The sequence below is a fragment of the Dendrobates tinctorius genome, unplaced genomic scaffold, assembly GCF_039654945.1.
Source record: "Dendrobates tinctorius isolate UK_male_01 unplaced genomic scaffold, ASM3965494v1 ptg000081l, whole genome shotgun sequence".
NCBI lineage: Eukaryota > Metazoa > Chordata > Amphibia > Anura > Dendrobatidae > Dendrobates > Dendrobates tinctorius.
In genome coordinates this window covers 18967555-18989757 of record NW_027361749.1, presented here as the reverse complement: position 1 = coordinate 18989757, position 22203 = coordinate 18967555, and the positions used below count along the sequence as shown (strand labels likewise).

At 42.4% G+C, this 22203-nt stretch overlaps 1 protein-coding gene across 5 annotated transcripts in view; it reads left to right on the top strand.

Annotated features, from left to right (window-relative positions):
• Positions 1-22203, top strand: part of RB1CC1 (RB1 inducible coiled-coil 1) — a 179269-nt gene that overhangs the window by 22777 nt on the left and 134289 nt on the right. For all 5 annotated transcript variants that reach the window (XM_073583804.1, XM_073583801.1, XM_073583802.1 and 2 more), the window contains 4 exons: positions 12402-12528; positions 13582-13752; positions 15744-15946; positions 16800-17199. In XM_073583804.1, the coding sequence (XP_073439905.1) occupies positions 12402-12528; positions 13582-13752; positions 15744-15946; positions 16800-17199 (901 nt within the window). The remainder of the gene's footprint in view (positions 1-12401; positions 12529-13581; positions 13753-15743; positions 15947-16799; positions 17200-22203) is intronic.

Genomic DNA, 22203 nt, shown 5'->3' with positions numbered 1-22203 from the left:
GTGCATTGATCCCCCCCCCCCCCAGTGCACCACCAGCCTCATTTGCATCTGGCTCTATTTCTCTTGACTGGCACATCAGATCTATGCAAAAACTTAATAATCTTTATTGGAGGACAAGAGCCTTTACAAGACACTGTTTTCATATGTAAATCATGCTTCCTTAGTGCTGATCATAGGTGGAAACCTGGCCGGGGTCCTCTTAATTGTATTGTGTCTGGTTACACTAGTGGTAAAGTTGGGCAACTAAAATCCCTTGTAAAATTCATGTTGGCCTGTCGTAAGAAGTAAGATGTTTACTATAAAGGCCCCTTTACATTTAGCGATGCACCAGCGATTCCGACAACGATACGACCCGGTCAGGATCGCTGGTGCATCGCTAAATGGTCGCTAGTGAGCTGTCACACAGGCAGATCTCACCAGCGATGCAGCAGCGATACAGCGGTCGTTACTTACCTTTCAGACGAGGCGATCCTGACGTCCTCCCGCCCACGTCCACGCGTCGCTCGTCGGCGCCAGCAGGAAGCGCCCGACGAGAAATGGAGCTGCGCGATAAACGACAGACAGCAGGGGAGCCGGTCGGAGGTAAAGTTACACATAGCAATATCGCTAGCGATACCAAATCGGTGATGCTTTAGCGATATTGCTAGTGATATCGCTATGTGTAAAACCCTCTTAAGTGTAAGTCTGCGTTAGGTTGAATTTGTGAATTTGCTCTTCCTAATTCTGCAGCAATTCTGTAAGAAAATCTACCAGAATATCACCACTAAATCACTCTGATCTTGGTGAGGACTTTGTGCAGCAGACTCTTAACATCTGATCTAGAACAAGTTGTCTTATTAAAGCCTGCCGCTGCTACTGTGCCTCCACTGGTCCTCCAGCGATGACGCGCAGAGCAGCTTATTAGGCCTCTTTCACACTTCCGTTTTTGACAATCAGTCAAGATCCGCCAATTTTGAAAAAAAAAACGGATCCGCCATTTTTCTTTGCGGATCTGTTTTTTTCCCCATTGACTTTCATTATTGGCGGATCCTGACTGATTGCCGTCCGTTGCATCCGTTTTTTTGAGGATCCGCCACAATGTTAGTGTCCGTCAACATCCTCAAAGATTTCCAAACGGAGCTTGCAAAGTTTTTTTTCTCCGGCGGATCCTCCAGACACTGAATTAACCCCAAAATCTGTCTGGGTTCCGGACAAAAAAAAAATTCTCTCTCTCTATCTCTCTCTCTCTCTTTTCCCGGCCAGCGATTCCTTTAAATTTCCTCATTTTCAGGATCCGTCTAAAAACGGATCCTATGTCATCCGTTCACATCAGTTGAGAACGGATCCGCTTGTCCGCCTTTTTGGCGGATTATAACTGATGCAAATAACTGAAGTCTGAAAGAGGCCTTACTAGAGACCGGTGAGGGGTCAGACTGGCATTACACCATGGATTGCACAATGGGGGTACACTGGATTTTCTTTTTTTTTTTTTTTTCTTTTTTTACTGTTATATTATTGTCTACACCCATGGAAATCAATGAGGAAAATTCTTATCAATACAGCAGAAATTGGTGTGCTGTAAAGATCCTCCGCAATTTCTATGTATAAAATGTTGGCATTAGTGGACGGCTTTTCTCATCTGCATTGATGCTCCGTATTGTGCTGTCACGTTCTGCATTGTTTTGGAAATTGTTATGGAAAATCGCAGCGATTCAGACATGGGTGACAGTAACTTGTGTACATATCAGGAAGGCCTTTTCTGTCTAGCAGAGGTCGCTTCCCTTTTGCAGGGGTTATTCGCAAAATGAAAGTAGCAATAGTTGGCTTTTGTAGGCCATGACTCAATGGCTTTCCATCTTTAAACTTTTTTAAAGGGAAACTATCAGTTGATTTAAGCTGTCCTAACCACAGGCAGCATGAATCAGAGCCTGGCTGTGCGGTTGCAGCCAGGTAAATGTTTCAATGTTTCAGAGAAATTATGGTTTGAAGAGGTGGCCGTAGACCGTAGAGAGAGATCATACTAGTTTGGCGTTGCTCCAAGTAATTGGCAGGTGTCTTTCATGTGTTTGCGTTGTCAGAGACCTGTCATTTAGTGATGTGCGAGTGAGCTCTGATATTGTGTTATCCGAGCATGCTCAGGTGTTATCGGAGTATCTAAGGCGTGCTCAAGTAATATGTTCGTGCCCCTGCTGCTGCTTGATTTGCGGCTGTTAGACAGCCGCAACACATGCAGGAATTACCTGTTTGTTAGGCGCCTTTGCAGTAGCATCTCTTGGCCATCTACCTGCTACTGCGCAGGTGTGGGCAGCACCATCTTGGAGGAGGACTTTTTTTTTTTCATCTCCAGTAAAATGGTGGCACCTGCGCAGTAGCAGCTATCGGATCACAGCTAGACACTGATAGCTGCTATTGTGCAGGCACGGCGGGTGCCATTTTCAAATAGATTTTTTTTTTTCCCTAGCTGAGTAACATCAAGAAATTGTATTATTGGCACACTCAACAAGCGATTATGCTGCCAGAGCAGGTGCCACAGCCGCCACCTGCCTGCAGACGCGTTTTTGTCTTTTTTTCGTATCTTAGGTATTCATTATGCAAATTAGGGGGCGGGACACTGAGGGATCAGTGACCTGTCAGCAGTTTGCATTATGAATACCTAATCGGAGCACCACATACCCCAGCCGCGCCTTAGGGCACGAGCAGATGATTAACTACAAGCTGAAAATAAAGATTAAAGAACAACCATAAGACTGATTTAACCCCTTCATGACAAGCCTATTTTGACCTTAATGACCAGGCCATTTTTTGCAATTCTGACCAGTGTCCCTTTATAAGGTAATAACTCAGGAACGCTTCAACGGATCCTAGCGATTCTGAGATTTTTTTTTCCTGACATATTGGGCTTCATGTTAGTGGTAAATTTAGGTCGATAATTTTTGCGTTTATTTGTGAAAAAATCAGAAATTTGGCGAAAATTTAGAAAATTTTGCAATTTTCAAATTTTGAATTTTTTTTCTGTTAAACCAGAGAGTTATGTGACACAAAATAGTTACTAAATAACATTTCCCACATGTCTACTTTACATCAGCACAATTTTGGAAACAAAATATTTTTTTGTTAGGAAGTTATAAGGGTTAAAAGTTGACCAGCGATTTCTCATTTTTACAATAAAATTTACAAAGCCATTTTTTTAGGGACCACCTCACGTTTGAAGTCACTTTGAGGGGTCTATATGGCAGAAAATACCCAAAAGTGACACCATTCTAAAAACTGCATCCCTCAAGCTACTCAAAACTACATTCAAGAAGATTATTAACCCTTCAGGTGTTTCACAACGTGGAAAGAAAAAATGGACATTTTAATTTTGCCAACAAAAATTTTCATTTAGCATCAATTTTTTCATTTTCACATGGGCAACAGGATAAAATGGATCCTAAAAATTGTTGGGCAATTTCCCCTGAGTACACCAATACCTCATATGTGGTCATAAACCACTGTTTGAGCGCACGGCAGGGTCCGGAAGGGAACGAGCACCGTTTGACTTTTTGAATGGAAAATTAGCTCCAATCGTTATCGGACACCATGTCGCATTTGGAGAGCCCCTGTGTATCTAAACATTGGAGCTCCCCCACAAGTGACCCCATTTTGGAATCTAGACCCCCTAAGGAACTTATCTAGATGTGTAGTGAGCACTTTGAACCCCCAAGTGCTTCACAAAAGTTTATAACACAGAGCAGTGAAAATAAAAAATATTTTTTTTTCCTCAAAAATGATTTTTAGCACACTATTTTTACTTTTCACAAGGCTAACAGGAGAAATTGGACCACAAAAGTTGTTGTCCAGTTTGTCCTGAGTACGCTGGTATCCCATATGTGGGGGGGAACCAATGTTTGGGCACACGGCAGGGCTCAGAAGGGAAGGAGCGCCATTTGACTTTTTGAAATGCAAATTACTTCTAATCGTTAGCGGACACCATATCGTGTTTGGAGAGCCCCTGTGTGCCTAAACATTGGAGCTCCCCCACAAATGACCCCATTTTGGAAACTAGACCCCCTAAGGAACTTATCTAGATGCATAGTGAGCACTTTGAACCCCCAAGTGCTTCACAAAAGTTTATAACGCAGAGCCATGAAATTAAAAAATATTTTTTTTCCTCAAAAAATTATTTTTTAGGGCGCAATTTTTTATTTTCACAAGGGTACGAGGATAAATTAGACCCCAAAAGTTGTTGTCCAGTTTGTCCTGAGTACGCAGGTACCCCATATGTGGGGGGGAACCACTGTTTGGGCACATGTCGGGGCTCAGAAGGGAAGTAGTGACATTTTGAGATGCTGACTTTGATGGAATGGTCTGCGGGCATCATGTTACATTTGCAGAGCCCCTGATGTACCTAAACTGTGGAACCACCCCACAAGTGACCCCATTTTGGAGACTAGACCCCCCCAGGAACTTAGCTAGATGTGTGGTGAGCACCTTGAACCCCCAAGCGCGTCACAGAAGTTTATAACGCAGAGCCGTGAAAATAAAAAATAATTTTTTTTCCTCAAAAAAAAGATTTTCAGCCAGCAATTTTTTATTTTCACAGGATATAATGGACCCCAAAAGTTGTTGTACAGTTTGTCCTGAGTACGCTGGTGCCCCATATGTGGGGGGAACCATTGTTTGGGCACACATAAGGGCTCGGAATGGAAGTAGTGACGTATTGAAATGCAGACTTTGATGGAATGGTCTGCGGTCGTCGTTACGTTTCCACAAAAATATTTTTTTAGCCCCCAATTTTTTATTTTCCCAAGGGTACCAGGAGAAATTATACCCCCAAAGTTGTTGTGCAATTTTTCCTGAGTACACTGATACCCCATATGTTGGGGTAAACCACTGTTTGGGCACACGTCGGGGCTTGGACGGGAAGGAGCACCGTTTAACTTTTTGAACGCAAAATTGGCTGGAATCAATGGTTGCACCATGTCGCGTTTGGAGACCCCCTGATGTGCCTAAACAGTGGAAACCCCTCAATTCTAACTTCACCCCTAACCCCAACACACCCCTAACCACCGCACTAACCCCAACACATCCCTAACCCCAAAACACCGCTAACCACAGCCCTAACCCCAACACATCTCTAACCCTAACCCCAACACACCCCTAACCCTAATCCCAACCCTAACTATAACCCTAACCACAAGCCTAACCCTAATTCCAACCCTAACCCTAATTCTAACCCTAATTCCAACCCCAACCCTAACCCTCTTTCCAACCCTAACCCTCTTTCCAACCCTAACCCTCTTTCCAACCCTAACCCTCTTTCCAACCCTAACCCTCTTTCCAACCCTAACCCTAATGGAAAAATAAAAATAATTTCTTTATTTTATCAGTTGATCCTGCCTATGGGGGTGACAAACGGGGGGTTTATTTACATTTCATTCTATTTTGATCACTGTGAAAGTGATCAAAATGAATGAATGGAAATTGGAGCCGGCGGGCGCACTGCGCATGCGCCCGCCTTCTTCCAATATGGCTGCGCCCATGGTCCGGGACCGCGGGACACCGGGAGCCATAACGGCACTCGGTGAGTACCGGAAGGTGGGAGGGGGGGCAATTGGAAGCCAGGGGGAGCGGGGAGATGATGACAGCGGCGGCACATCGCCGCTGTCATTCAGTGGCGGGGGGCAGATCGCCCCCGTTAACTAGTGGGGGGGGGGGTCGGATCGCTGTCACCAGCCATGTCCGATGCTACAGCAGCGTCGGACATGGTGAAACAGCCAATCAGAGCCATCGTAGTCACGTGGGGGTGAAGCCACGCCCCCTATGCTGAAGAACAAAGCCCCCTGTATCTGCGGGTCGGGTGACCTTTCAGTGACCTAGGTCTCCCGACCTGCAGGGGGGCTTTAAAGTCATGACGCCACATAGGCGTCACTGGTCAGATTTGCACCAGTTTTCATGATGCCTATGTGGCGTCATTGGTCGTGAAGGGGTTAATCAACCCTGGTATCATTTTAAGGCCGGAGTCACACTAGCGATAAAATCGGACGAATGCGATTAAAAATCGCATTGCATTCGTCCCAATGTTATTCTATGGTGCTGCTCCCATCATGCGGTTTTTTATCGGATCCGTTCCTCGGACCGAGACAATCGCAGCATGCTGCAATTGTCACCGATTTTCGGATCAGATTCGCCAATGCAAGTCTGTGGGGGCGAGAAAAAAATCACATTGAAAACGCACCACACGTGTGACTTAAATCGCAAGACTTCTCCAGGTCAACAGGAAAGAGCATCAGGCATTGGCACTGGATGTCAATTTGATGCTTAGGTGCGAATAAAATTGGTTCATCGCCGGAAAATGGGATGACAGACGGATCCCTGGACAAGAAATCTTTGTGCGATTTCGTACCGTTAAAATCGGTCCGAATTTCTAATGGTTGTGTGTGACTCCAGCCTAATCAGTATAACGGCGCCGATCTGGGGCAGAGGGACCGGTGTGTTTAACCTTTACACATTGCTCATAACTTCAGGTAATAAACTCCAGCTCCAATATGTTTGTTGGATCATATGTCATGGTTAATAGTCCATTGTGCTGCTGCTACATATATCGTGGAATCTACTGTACCACAGGTTGTGACCTCCTAATGATTTAATAGTCCATGTTGTAGCCTTCTTCTCAATTGAGTGGAATATAGCTCCTTTTTTTCATTTTGAGCAATAACTATAATAGGAAAAAAGAGCTTTCCATCTTCATGAGACTCTTTTCTGGGATTTTGTGCAGTAATATGGATTTGTGGACTTTGTGCAATGAGTAAGAATTGATTTCAAATGCTTTTTTATCAAATGTAGTATCTATTCTTTGGGCACTATATGCACTTTTACCCTGTTAACAATGTAACCCAGCACTTTATATTAAATTTCTATTACATATCAAAAATTCAAAGGACTCAATTATTGATCCATTTAATAGAGATGAATTTCTTACAGATAATTATCACATTACAGTGATGTTTATCTTATAAATCAGTTTATGTATTTTAAACCTAGAATTTCCTCTATAATAGTGTCCAATGAATGCAATTGGAGGTGGTGGTAATACTTACCTGTTGTAAAATTTATTTACATATTCCGGTCCCTCCATTCTCATCCTTTTCTGCACCTTTCTTATGTGTTAAACATGATGATCAAATAAAATTCAATTTTTTAACATAAAATATTTTAAGACCACTTCTTCTTCGACCCTAGTAATATAACTATCTATGGTCATTTTGTTGTATTAGAATTTGGTAATGAGAAGTGGATTTACCCTTGTATATGGGTTTATCACAATATTAGGATATTAGTTTTTTATTAATAGTTGTATTGTCTTATTTAAGGTCTATTCTGCTCGCTTATTTACCTTTTACCATTAGATAGTCACATTGCTAAAGTAGTGAAAGTGTACTTTCTCCAAGGAAAGAAGCAATGTATGCAGGCGTAGGAGGTAAGACTTGCCTTTTACAGGCCTTAGTGACAGACCCAGCATTTCATAACACAAAGTCAGAAGAGTCCTACAACAAAGAGAAAAAGGATTGTCACATAATGATAGTGATGGAAGAGAATGAACCCAGCGGTTGTCTGAGATCTCGCTCTCCTTGTCAAATCACTTTGAAAAATCTTCCCATATTAATAAGTGGCTTTTTTTTTTCTTCCAGAAATCTTCCCAGTCATTTATTTTGCGATATGATAATTCCTGCTGAGGACCCAAGTTCAGTGACACTGGAAATCCCTTTTAATTGTATTTCTTTAAAGATTAACCTTCATTTTAATTTTTTTTAGTAAATTAGTAGTACACATAAGATATATTACGAAGTTGCTTATTTTCATCAGAGAATCTGCTTATTTCTCCGCCATGACTGACCTTTCATTCTCAATTTATGGGTCAAATCTGTATTCGGTGAAGAGATTTTCCCATTACCGAGATGATGAAGATGATGATAAAATAATACAATTCAATAGAAAGTTGGAAGAGTTCGAGGCAGATAGACACTGCTAGTCACTGGCGGACATAGAAAAGGGCCCCTGTGCTAGAACAATATATGGGCTCTTTGCAGCCCAAAAGCTCCTAAAAGTGGAAAATTGCACCTGGTTTGGAGGTAGAAATGGGCCCCTTACCTCTTGGACCCCTGTGCGACCGCATAGCTTGAATGATATGTCCACTATCAGTGCTGTGGAGTTGGAGTCAGTCGGTGTCATGGAAATTGAGGAGTCGGGGGTTTGGCTTACCGACTCCACAGCCCTGGTATGAGGGAGTCGGAGTCTTGGAGTCGGTCATGGAAATGGAGGAGTTGGAGTCAGAGGTTTGGCTTACCGACTCCACAGCCCTGTATCCGCACCTGCTGCAAGTTCTAATGAAAGGACAATCACTGTTTTCCATGTAACTTATTTATTATGCATTGCTTTTATAGCGCTATCATATTCCACAGCGCTTTATGTACAATAATTATGGCTGTCCCCATTGGGGCTCACAATCTGAACTCCCTATCAGTATGTTTTTGGAGTGTGGGAGGAAACCGGAGAAAACCCTCGCAAACCCATGGAGAACATATAAACTCCGTGCAGATGTTCTTGGTGGAATTTGAACCCATGATCCCATCTCTGATAAGAGTGCTAACCACTGAGCCACCATGCTGCCCATATAACTGTATGAGCACCAACTGTCCTCCATCTCTTATCTCAGGAATGGGAGTATCTGCCTTCACTGAGTGCAGATTTCACCGGAGTTTTGAGACTGAAATATGTAGATTTTGCTGATAAGATATGTAATAAAGTTTGCTATTTTTGTGTGTACTATTGATATATGAAATAAGGATTTAAACAACGGTTTCTCTTTAAAGATACATTACAAAAGAAATTAGCACAGAATTTTAGATGTGTTTATATAATCATAAATCTAAACATTTCTCTCTAATCAATCCACTCTTTGCTTTCCCCATTGCCCCCTGCTGGTCTGTTACTAGGGGTTATTCTAGGGAGCGGGGCGCTGTAAGTCCACATCATCTTTGCCATATTTGTGACTGAACCGTCACCACATGCATGCGGCCTGGTATTTCAATAATCCTCATTCTAGATTTTCGCACACAATGTTTGCTCTCACTCTGTATTACTGGAGCAATGTAGTGAGCTCATTACAGAAAGAATACAAAGACGACATAATGTAGCTTCATTTTGGGAGGAAATGAGAAATACCTTGAGCTGCCTGCTATTTAACAGACTGCACCAGCGCTTGTGTGTTTCCTTTATTTTGGCAGCGGGGACAAGAGCATATGAATTAGTTTAATAGCGGTGATCCTGACCTCCTGCGCCTCAGACAAATTGGAAATTCAGATATTGATGTACATGTCATTATGTGCTTTTTATTAGTCCCATTAAGTAGCATGACACAAATATGCTGTATCACATGTTGTATTAATAGCTCAGAGCTAAAGTAGGGAAGATTACGTACAAGGCTGAGTGCTTGTTGGCACGGCTGGGCATATATGCTAAGCAGGTATTTGCCCGACATTGCCCACAGTCTGGTTGGATGGCTAGTCATCCTGTCTATAGGGAACTATTGCAAGGAAACGTATACCATGATGTATGCTACTTTTGGTTTTGTGGTGACTCTGTCTTGAATGGTGCAGTCAGCGAAAACATACGGAGGCCAAAACAACATACCAAACTTTTGACCTTCATCATGTAAATTGGCACCTATGTGATCATTAAAGGGAATCTGTCAGTAGGATAGTGCTTAAGACGCTGTCCGTTCACAATTCTATAGACTTAGTCCGCGCGCAATTCCTTTTATCACCGATTTCCGAAAGCTGTCTCATCGGCTGCAGTTTGTTTTCGTTTTTCTCCTTCCCGGTTCCAGTTCTGAGGCTCCGCTGCTGTTCTCGGTGATTGTTAGGCTGTGTTCACATGCTGCGTTTTTTTTCTTCACTCAAAACCTTCTCTCTTGGCAGGAAAAACATGTTTAAAATGCCAGTTTTCACCTTCTTTGTGGTTTTTTTTTATGCTTTTTTTATGCAGTGTTTTTTGGATGCAGTTTACATGTGTGCTTTATCTACAGTCTAAGGCTTCTTTTTCATTTACGGCTTTTTTTGCGGTCCCTTATTGTGGCCCGTTTTTGCGGGCTGTATCGACGCAATTTTTACGGTCTACCGCAATAACGGACTGCAAAAAAGCTTGCGGATCGCCCTTTTTCATTTTACCAGTACTATGGAAATAGTATTGGGAAAAAAAAACGGCGTTCCGCAAAAACGAAAGTGACTGTGCACTGCAAAAACAAATTTCCGTTTGTTTTTGCAGCCCCATTGTTTTTCAATGGGGGCCGTGTCTGTAGGCCGTGAAAAAGATTGAGTAAGCAGCTGTCAAAACGCAGGCGAAATCCGCACAAAAAACGCAATAAATCCGCATTGAATCTGCAGGTAAAATGCAGGTCATTTTACCTGCGCATTCTGCAGATTCCGCGTGGAAAAATCCGCACAGGAATCCGCAACGTGTGCACATACACTAAGGCTAAGTGCACACGCTGTGGATTGGTCTGCAGATTTTTTATCTGCGGAACCGCAGGTAAAATGACCTGCGGATTGGCCTGCGGTTTATCACCTCTACAATGGAGGAGATGGTAAACCGCAGCAGAATCCGCAGAAAAGAATTGACATGTCAATTCTTTCTGCGGATTCGAAACCGCAGCTTTTCCGCAGTTAAAAATCCGCAGCATGTGCACAGCAGAATGTAAATCCCATAGGATAACATGCTACTGTACACTGTCTGCAGAACTGCTGCAGTTCTGCTGCGGCCAAAACCGCAGCGGATCAGCAGCAAAAACCGCAGCGTGTGCACATAGCCTAAGGGTTAAGGAATGTTTGAAGAGACAATTTTCATAATTTGTCTACAGTACATGTTAAAGAAAGTTGCTTTTACTCACCAAAAATTGCGACACATTTTTCAAGGATTTTTCATTTTCTCTTCGCTTTCAATGGGTAATAAAAATGCTGCAAAAAACGGTGAAGGAATTGATGTTGCAGATTTCTAATTGTGTAAGGGAAAAAAAGAAGGGAAAAAAAAACTTAGCGTGTGCATGAGATTTCTGAAATCCCATAGCTTTTCTGGTACTGTAATGCAGCTCTTAATTTAATTTGCATAGAAAGAAGCTAAAACCGCTGCAAAAACAAAACTTTTGAGCATGGCCCGTTTGTCTGCAGCGCTGATGCCATTTTGACAGCTATGCATCCAATCAATGAGCTCAACGGCTTGTGCTGCACATTTGTCCAGAGCCGCACACCTCACCTATTAGCTGGAGTGCTATCAGCACCTCAGATAATTACACTGGATCCTAGAAGGATGATGAGCAAAGCGTTTTTTTTTTTTTTTTTAAAACCACATTCTGAAAATGGGAAAACCCCTTTATTGCAGTGGTCTCTTGAGTAATTTGCTGACATGCAGTCAATGGCAGTTTTTTGTTCTCCTTGCCAAGACCCAACTTGTGTAAAGGCTAAGGGTGGGTTCACACAAATGTACAAAAAAATCACTCAGCGTTTCATCCAGAAAAGTGGATTGTTTTTTCTCACTTGTCATCTGTGTGCAGTCTATGTACAGTCCATTTTTTATGCAGCAGCTATTAATCATTTATAACAGTCAGTTGGTGAAAAAAAATCGCACATCTGCTCTGCCCCCATTGAATAACATTTTTTTAACGGTTTCCACTGACTGCACTTGGACTCCTTTGAACAAGCCCTAATAGACATTAAATCTCTGCTCTAGAGCCACTTCTACCCTGTAAGTCAATGTCCGTTCAATGGAAAAGTCCTGACATATGGCTATGAACATCAGGCAAACCACAAACTCCCATCAGTAGACAGCGCTGCTCCGATCTATAGGGAATATCTGGCTGACTGCTTCTTTTCAATAGCTTTTAAAACCACTAAACATCCAAGCTATTACGTCAGTCATCAGATATGGAAAGCTTCTAGGCTGGTTATATCTGGCAGAGATGGGGATATCTGTGCATCTTAAAGTGCCCTCTAATGACTTGCCTCAGTATAAACTGGACCTGCCCTGAAAGGACCTCACCAAGGTTTTACAGATCATTGACCCTCTTCTGTATGACTTCTCTGCCCATTCTAGATTTACCTCCTAATAAGATGTTGTGCCAATCTTCTTCTGTTAGAAGGCAGATACAAAAATATGTCCCCGAGATCTGGAATCATTGCTCTTTGACTGCTAGAGTTCCCCTATAACATTACGCCTCACAGCCAAAGTGCCACCGCAGCATTATCTACTGTTAAAGGATCTCCGCAAGCAGCCACATCAGCCGCTCAGCCATATAATGTGCTTGGCCACTTTTACAGGACACAGTTGATGCTGAAGAAACTGAATGAATGGAACAAAAAATGACAGATTTTTTTTCTCTGTGTATGTAGGGTGACAGACCTTAAACATGCTATTCAGGCAAAGTACAAGATTGCTGTTCAGCACCAGATACTTGTCGTAAATGGGGGAGAATGTATGGCACCGGACAGGAGGGTGTGCAGTTACAGCGCTGGGACTGTAAGTATTAGTCTGATATTATGATTATTGTATTATTGTCATGTGAAGATGAGCACTGTCCATATATCTGGACATCGCCACTGAGACCTCTCTCACTGTGAGTGAAAATTGCCTCATTGGTTGGACTTTGTATTACGGTATATGGGTGACCACCACAGGAAAATATCTAGCTACTTGCTGAGGGGTCTCCAGCTGACCCCATTTTATCATGTGTATTAAAAATTTAGTAAAATCTGGGAGCGGCCATATTGGAGGCATTCACTTCCTTCCTGCATTGTCTGTATAGGAGGGTGTTGGATTTATGGCAGACACCAAGAGTTAGTTACTGTGTACTCTGGGAAATGACACTCCTTTATTGTGTATGGCACTAGCAAAAGCATCATTGTTCCTTCACACGTGTATACATTAGTATCATATATTGTATTACCGCCACATTGACTATATTTATTAAATTGAGGCACTTGGCGCAGAAATTAAACAATTTGTTTTTGCCCATCAGCCGCCACTGCAAGGTTTACCTTTTTTTCTGTAGGAACTTACTCTGTCAGACTTGCCTCTCTTGTGCCAATGCCAACAACTTTAAAGGGCATGTAATATTTAACACTCATTAAATAACAGCACTAGACTGATTGAAGAAGTGCTCCACCAGCTATAGCGGCAGTCACCACTACAGTTGGTGCAGGTTGATTTGCAGGACCCAGTCCATCGGCCACATAAGTAATCTGAATGCTCTGGACAAGAGCCCTAAGATCCTCCGCTTACCGCAGCGGCATCCACAGCTCTTCTTTTGATTAGCTGGCCTGGGGCGACATCCGATTCATGTCACACTGCTATGATGACATTGCGCCAGGCTAGCTAATCAAAAGAACAGCTGAGGATGCTGTCTGGTAAGTGGCATGTCTAGAGGCTTCCGTTCAGTGGCCACAGATCACTGTCATGGCAGACGGATCAGGTCCTGCAAATCGATTGATACCAATTCCAGGCACTACCTTCAACTGTATGCTAAAAATGTTACACTTCAGTCATATATTCTCTTGTGTTTTTCCATCACAGGACACCAATCCAATATTCCTCTTCAATAAGGAGATGATATTATGTGAACGGCCTCCGGTTATTCCTAGGACAATGTTTTCTGCAGAGAATGAAATGGAATTAAAGGTTGAAGAGTCTCTTATGATGCCTGCTGTATTTCACACCGTCGCCTCCAGGACACAGCTTGCAGTGGTGAGGCGTGCTAATATCCTGTGAACACCTAGGAAGTGTTATTCACTATGGACAGATGACTATATCCCGTAGTGAACACCTAGGAAGTGTTATTCACTATGGACAGATGAACAGCATCTGTGATTGGATGCGGGTACAGATTGGTTGGCATACTGAATGTATGTCAGAAATATACTTCTTAGGGTGGTTTCACATTAGCGTTTCAGGGCGCAATGACGGCCTGCGCACGGCCACCGCTAAGCCACGCCCCCTGCCGCGCCTCCTCCGGTAGCTCCGCCTACCGGCGCATGGCGCTGCATGCGTCCTGTGTCCCCTATCTTTATCACTGGGGACGCAGGCCGTGCGCAGTATGCGTTTGGTAGCGCATGCGTCCTTTTGACGGTGCGCCGACCAGCGCCAAACACAACCTGATAAAGATAGGGGACGCAGGACGCATACAGCGTTATGCGCCGGTAGGCGGAGCTACTGGTGGAGGCGGGGCTTAGCGGCGGCCGTGCGCAGGCCGTCGCTGCGCCCTGAAACGCTAATGTGAAACCACCCTTACAAATTTGCTTGCATAAAAAACCTCAGCCTATAGAAAATGACATTCCTTTTCTAAATGTGTGTGAATTTACTTTGCAAATCTATGTCAGGATGGCAGTATAATCATATAATTAAAGCTGTTTGGTCATTTATTAGCCAGAACAAGCATAAGCACAAGTGGTCCTGCCCTAAGGAGTAGAGCGTTGATTTCTGATATCTAAAGGTAAATTTAAACTGAACAATTATCAGGAATGGTTGTTGCTAGGACCGCTCGTTCGCGATAATTGTAAAAAAAAAAAAAAAAAGGGAAGGACGATCTAAAAATCCCCGAAAATCTAAAAAGATCAATTTTTATTTCACACAATATACAGGTAATATAAACAACCGTGAAGCACACGCATAAGGAATAAAAAAACACAGGACAAGCAAGATCCAATAGGACAAGTGTTAGAGCAATATAATCACAAAGTACAAAACTGCGGGGAATATCCCCTAGTAATAAAGCTAAAACAGGTTCACCAAATATAATAATGCAGGGAATGTCCCTATCAATATAGCTAGCTAGAACAAGTTCAATGCATATCGTTAGACCTACTTTATAGAGATCATATATCTGCCTACAGTATGCATTAGACAAGACATAGTACCAGGGTATAGTACTATACATCCCATGAATGTAGCCAGATGTAGTTAAGCACCCATTATATAGCTACCTACATTGTGCATTAGGCAGGACGTAATGGCAGGGCATAGTACTATAGGGGGTATATCCCATGAATATAGCCAAATAGGGTTAAATACCCACAAATAGTATTACCTTATAGGTTGCACCTACAGAGGCGTGAGGGGTCTGCCAGTCCGCCCCTTCTCGCGTTTCGGATGGCACCTTCGTTCCCAATAATTGTGTAGTGTGAACAGGCTGCCGATCACCAGACAATTGAAAAAAAGGACCTGTGCTGCCGAGAAGAGTGGCAGCCTTTGCTATGTTGCCAGAACGATCTAATGCTGATTGTTCGGTGTGCATGTGTAAACTACTTTTAAGGAACCAACGATCATTTAACGCTGCATATCACATAGTGTGAACCCACCCCTACTTTAAGTTTCTAAATCTCCCGCGTTGTTCACCTTACCCATGTATTCCTATAGCATGCTGGAGTTGTGTAATTGTCGCTATCACTTCATTCTGGGGATAACACTGCTGTTTTTTCTGGCGGATGTAGTGGACGGAACTTGTTGGTAGCCCCTAGCTTTTACCAATATAGTTGCCACAACCAAGTTTACTTTTTTATATCATGATAAAAGGCAATATTAACTCCTCCGCTCAAAAGTCAATTTTTGTTTTTGTGCATACTTGTTTTCCTCCCTTTATTTTTTTCCCTGTCATTATTTTTCTGCATGTAGTTATCATTTTTTTATATATGGTATTTGGCAGTAATGCTCATTTTTTTTTTTTTTCCATCTCAAATTAGGAAATGTATGAAGTAGCCAAGAAGCTTTGTTCCTTTTGTGAAGGTCTGGTTCATGACGAGCATCTTCAGCATCAGGGCTGGGCTGCCATTATGGCCAACCTAGAAGATTGTACGCATTCATACCAAAAGCTGCTTTTCAAGTTTGATAATGCCTATTCAAGATATATCCAGTCTGTAGATGATATGAAGATGAAGTTAACAAAGTAAGTTAACTATGTGCATAGCATGATAAAAAACTCATTTACCCCCAGGATAGGTGATAACTTACTGATCAGTAGTGGTCCGACTGCTGGGACCCACATCAATCAGCAGAATGGCAAAGTTTTATCCACATAATTTTGACTTATTAGTGAAGCCTCTACTAATTGATCAGGCAAGCTGCCTAACACTGTATATGTGCACCCCACAGAGGCAGACACCCCAAATCCAGTTTCATCCTTGCTTAGTGCATTAATATTGTGACCTGTAAATGGTAGGGATAACTTCTTTTTTCTGTTATATGAACTGCTTGAATTCAGTGACATGTAGGCTTTAAAAGGAATCTGTCAGCAGGGTTTGCTATGTAATCTGAGGGCAGAATGAGGAAGATACTGACACAGATTCCAGGCCTATATCACTTTACTAGGCTGTGTGCTGTTGTTCCCATACAATAATTGTTTTATCACCAGGAGATTATTCGTGTCTGGATCAGAGTACTCATGAGTCCTGCTAATACCATGCCCCCTTCTCTGATAAGCTGCTCACTGTCAGTATACAGAGTACACAGAAAGCTGTGGTGTGGCGGGGGCAGCCTTCTGAGATCTGCCACATCTAAAAGCTCAGATTGTGTGACAACTACTGCACCCGGAAAAATAAGGTCTCTTTCCTACAGTATGCTGCACTAAATGAAGTCGCAAGAACTTGCTGACAGATTCCCTTTTAAAGAAGGTTTCTGAAACTGCTTCAGTGGCACAGTATGATAATGTGCATTTTATGATCTGCCATTCCCATACATATGTCAATCAGATGTGCACCTTGTTAAGATATTAATTGCTCTGTTTTTAATTAATTTTCTAGTTTAGGAACCGCTGTTTCTGTCATGGCCAAGATCCCGCTGCTAGAGTGTCTGACTCGTCATAGCTATAGGATGTGCTTAGATAGATTGATGTCTTCTATGGATGGAGAGATTGATGAACTGGACACTGAGAAGACAACTGACATGGTGCAATATGATGAAACAAAACTGAAAAATACTGCTTTATTAGCTTCTCTTTCCACATCTGGAGAACACGTATCACAGGAAGTACATGACAATCTTACAGAGCAAGAAAATATGGAGCCTGTGGATCCTTCAGAGGAGCTTATGGCCCAGGATAGCCCACTGTTTAATGTGTCACTGCTGGACTGGATAAATGTACAAGATCGGCCCAATGACGTGGAGTCATTGGTTAGGAAATGTTTTGACTCTATGAGCAGAGTAAGTGAACGACCCCATTACTAATTATTTACTACGAACTATGATGGTAACTCAGTCTTTCATTTTCTGAAATTTATTCACACCATGTTTTATACTGAGTCATAGAAGCAATGATTTATTATAGAAACACCAATCGACACAAAAATGTTGTGTGATGAGGCTAATGGCAGCCCATCATTGCAGTCAGTGGGTGAATTTTTCCTGTAACTGGGGTCAATATGCCAGTTACAGGGGAACTCAGTTAAAAAACAGCTATTTTTATCCTTTCTTGACATCTACTGCTTAATCATATAAATGCCAATGTTGGTCTCTGACAGCAACATTTAAAAGGATCTTTTCACTAGGTTCATGCGGCCCGAAACACAGGCAGCATGAATTGGTGATTGACCCATGGGACAGGCCTGTCATTCAACTGGACTGGGAGTGAAGGATGCTAGACTAGACTGGTTTCTTCCAATAGTCCCGTCAGCTTTTCAAACTTTCAAATTTTGTTGTCTCTGAAAATCCTCAGCATTTCAGAGTAAAGTGTACCTGGATGCAATGGCAGATTGCAGGGCTCGGATTCGTGAGGCCCTTCTTTGGGCAGCAGGAATCTACTGACGCGATCCCTATAAGTGGTGTAATTGAGGATGAGGTCCATTCTGTTGCCTCACTTCCCCTCCCCCTCGACAGTCTCACCCTCCATTTAGGCACAAGATGCTGGTGGGCTGCCTTGGTCCTATGGAAGGTCCCAGGTCTCCATCTTTATACTCTTACTGGGTTCAATAGTCGATCGTTAGTAGTAAAATTAACTAATACTAATGGCATGTGCACACAATGTCTTTTTCAGGCACGTAAATTCGCCTAGACATTTCAAATGGAAAACTCTTACAGCTTTGTTTTAGAGTTGTGCTTTGTGGTTTCCTGAACACTTTATAATGCTTTTGGCTACCAATCAGCTTCTTTGTGCATTTTTCAATTTTTCAATTTTTTTACTGCAAGAAAAGAGGGTAATAGTCCGCTCAACTGTGGAGCAAATGCCACCTCGCACGGATCCAGTCAGAGCAGCTGAGGTGAGACAAAGGAATATATGGGATGATCCAGCGAAAGAGGCTTCAGTGTTTTGAATAAATCTTTAGCCATTTAAATATAAAGCTCCACAAAATATTTTGGCAAAGGTGCAGTTTAAAAATTAGGACCTACGCGTTTCACCATTAGTCTCATAGCAAGCATTTTTGCTGAAGCCCTGCTTTGTGTAGCACAAACGACCAGATGATCGCAGCTTCTAGTCTCCCATGTAGACTATTGATGCCAATGTAAAGTTAAAAATATTAAAAAAAAAATTGTCCCATTCAGAATGAAACATTTTATAAAAATACACATATTTGGTATAGCCGTGTTCAGAATCACCTGATCTATCAAGATGTAAAAAGAATTAATCCTATCGGTAAACGGCGTAGTAAAAACCCCAGAATTACCTTTTTTTTTTTTTTTGGTCGCCGCAACATTGCATTAAAATGCAATAATGGGTGATCAAAAGATCATATTGACACCAAAATCATATCAATAAGAACGACAGCTCGGCACGCAAAAAATAAGCCCTCACCCAGCCCCAGATTACAAAAAATGGAGACGCTAAGGGTCTCGGAAAATGATGCAATTTTTACTTCCTTTCTTTTTTGGAACAAATTTTACATTTTTTTTTTTCACAACTGAAATAAAAAACAAACCTACACATGTTTGGTATCTGCTAACTCGTAACGACCTGGAGAATCATAATGGCAGGTCAGTTTTATCATTTGGTGAACATGGTAAAAAAAGAAAAGTTGTGGAATTGCACTTTTTTTTAATTTTTTTTCCCCTTTTTCCAGTACACAATATGGTAAAATCAATGGTGATGTTGAAAAGTACAACCTTTCCCGCAAAAACAAGCCCTCGCATGGCCATATTGACGGAAAAATACAAAAGCTATGACTCTGGGAAGCAGAGGCGCAAAAAACAGACCTATTGTGGGCATTCTTTCACTGGATCATCCCTCTTGTTCTTTTTTTTAACTGGCATTTTCTGATCCTTTTTTAACTTCGGTCAATCAACAAACTATTGTTAAAATGCTCAGAAAGACACCTAGGAACCTTGTGGGAGTCTTTTGAGTCTAGCCATTGACTTCTCTTATCATGTATAGAGCATCTTCAGAGCAAAAGCTCCTGAAGAATGATCAGATCACTTCTTATAACTACTTGCCATATTTTTCAAGCCATAAACTTTTAAATGTTGCTCAAAAGATTGAATATAAGAACAGAAAGCTGTTTTTACATAGAAATGTATATGTTCATTCTTTTTAGCATTTAGTTTGCACTTCTTCAGGTGTTTTTTGGAGTGGAATTTGCCTGAAAAAGGCATCATGTACACTTATAGTACAAAAAGGTTGAATCCCTTAACGACTGCCGATGCGCCTTTTAACGGCGGCAGTTATGGGTACTTAAACCACAGCAATGTTAATCAACAGCGCTGAGGAAAAGTAGTACAGAGTCAGAATTTCTCCGGGGTCTTGGCTACCGAGAGAAATGGGGTCCCCCGATCCCCCTGGTACCTCCCGGTGTTCCTGGACCCTCCTGCATCCCCCCTTGATGTCCCCCGGCCGGCTGTACTTTCTTCCGGGAAGAAAATGGCGGGCACATGCGCAGTGCGCCTGCCGAGATCTGCCAGCCGTCAACAATAGGAGATTTTTCCTATTGATTCATTTTGGTCACTGTGATATACCATATCACAGTGATCAAAATACAAAAAAAAATTGTAAATCAATCCCCCCTTTATCACTTCCTTATTTAGGGAAAAATAATAAAATAAAATGTATTTATTTCCATTTTCCCATTAGGGTTAGAGTTGGGCTAAAGTGAGTTGGACTAAAGTTAGGGTTAGGTTTGGGGCTAAAGTTAGGGTTAGGATTGGGGCGAAGGTTAGGGTTGGAATTAGGGTTAGGGGTGTGTTAGGGTTAGGTTTGTGGTAAGGGTTGGGGTTAGGGGTGTATTGGGGTTTGGGTTGTGGTTAGGGTTATGGTTGGGGTTGAGATTAGGGCTAGGGGTGTGTTGGGGTTAGGGATGGAGATAGGCTGCGTTCACACGTAGCGTTTTTTTTGTGTTTTCAGGGAGATTTTCCGCTGCAAAATCGCCACAAAAACGCAAAAAAATGCATCCCATGCAATCCTATGGGATTCCGGTAAAATCCGCAGCATGCTCATTCTTTGTGCGGAATCACGGCAATTCCGCACCCATAGAATTGCATTGAAATGCTAATTTTACGCATGTGGCTATGCCCACCATGTGTAAAATGAGCGCTCAATCTGTGAATGGTACCCAGGGTCTGGAGGAGAGGAGACTGTCCTCCAGGCCCTGTGTACCATATCCTTGTAAAAAATAGAATTAAAATAAAAAATAGAGATATACTCACCTTCTGATGGCCCCAGGACGCTTCCCGCCTCTCACCACGCGCCCTGCACCTTCCGGTCCCAGTAATGCTTTGCGCAAAATACCGTTGTCACGCTCTCGCGAGCGTCACGTCATCTCTGGTCCTTCGCGCTAAGCATTACTGGGACCGGAAAATGCCGAGAGCGCCGCGGAGGAGATCAGGCCGTCGGAAGGTAAGAATAACCGTTTTTTAATTTTTTTTAATTATTTTTTACATTCTATCATTTACTATTGAGGCTGCATAGGCAGCCTCAATAGTAAAAAGTTGGTCATACTCGCAGGGCTGTGGAGTCGGAGTCGTGGAGTCGGAGTCGGTGCTCATTTTGGTGGAGTCGGAGTTGGAGTCCGTATAAAATGGACTGACTCCGACTCCTAAAATATATAATAAATTGGGTACAGTAATTCAATGCAGGATGTGCTGAATATTTTTTCATAGGAGTTTGGGAAAGTTATGAAATGTCCTATAAATGGCTGTTATATTCCTGATCTAAGGCTACATTCACACACAGCGTTTTTCCTGTGTTTTTTGAGGATACGTTTTTCAGCTGCAAAAGTTGATCATCTTTTTAAAAAACTGCATCACCTGAAAGGTTTTTGAGCTCATAGATAATGTTACTCAATAGCAAAAGCAGACTAGAAATCTGCTCTATCTATCCATTTATCCATATCTGTCTATCCATATCGTATCTTTACCAAAAAGAATGAAAACCGGGTAGTACACCAATATATATTCTGTTCTATCTAAATATCTTGATTATTGGATCATAAAAATGATTAAATGTCTGAGGTTCACATTGTACTACAATACATTTTTCACTTAAATATAAGCAATATGTGTGGGAGTCGGAGTTGTGGAGTCGGAGTTGGAGTCGGAGTCGGTGTAAGGGAAATTGAGGAGTCGGAGTCGCAGGTTTGGCTTACCGACTCCACAGCCCTGCATACTCGTCAAACACTATGTCAAACGAGTGTGACCAACCTGTCGATCACATAACAAGCGATGCTTCAAATCGCTTGGAATGCGCTTGAATTCCGCACTCGAAAATCGCGTGAAAAAAGCTTGTTCTTCCCGTGGAGGGAGTTGCGGAAATGCTGCGGATATTTCCGCAACATTTCTGCATCGTGGGGACATAGCCTTAGAATTGGGGGGATTCCACTGTTTAGGCACATCAGGGGCTCTACAAACGCGACATGGCGTCCAATCTCAATTCCTGCCAATTCACTTCCGAGCTCTGCTGTGCGCCCAAACAGTGGTTTACCCCCACATACGGGGTATCTACATATTCAGGAGAAGTTGAACAACAAATTTTGTGGTTCATTTTCTCTTTTTACACTTGTGAGAATAAATAAAATTGGTTCTGAAGTAAAATGTTTGTGAAAAAGAAGTTAAATTTTCATGTGACATGGCGCACGCCATTGATTCTAGTCAATTTTGGGGTCAAACGGTGCTCCCTCCCTTCGGAGCCATGCCATGCACTTAAACAGTGGATTTCCAATACTTAAGGGGTACCGGCGTACTCTGGAGAAATAGCACAATAAATTTTGTGGTTGATTGTTTTCCTTT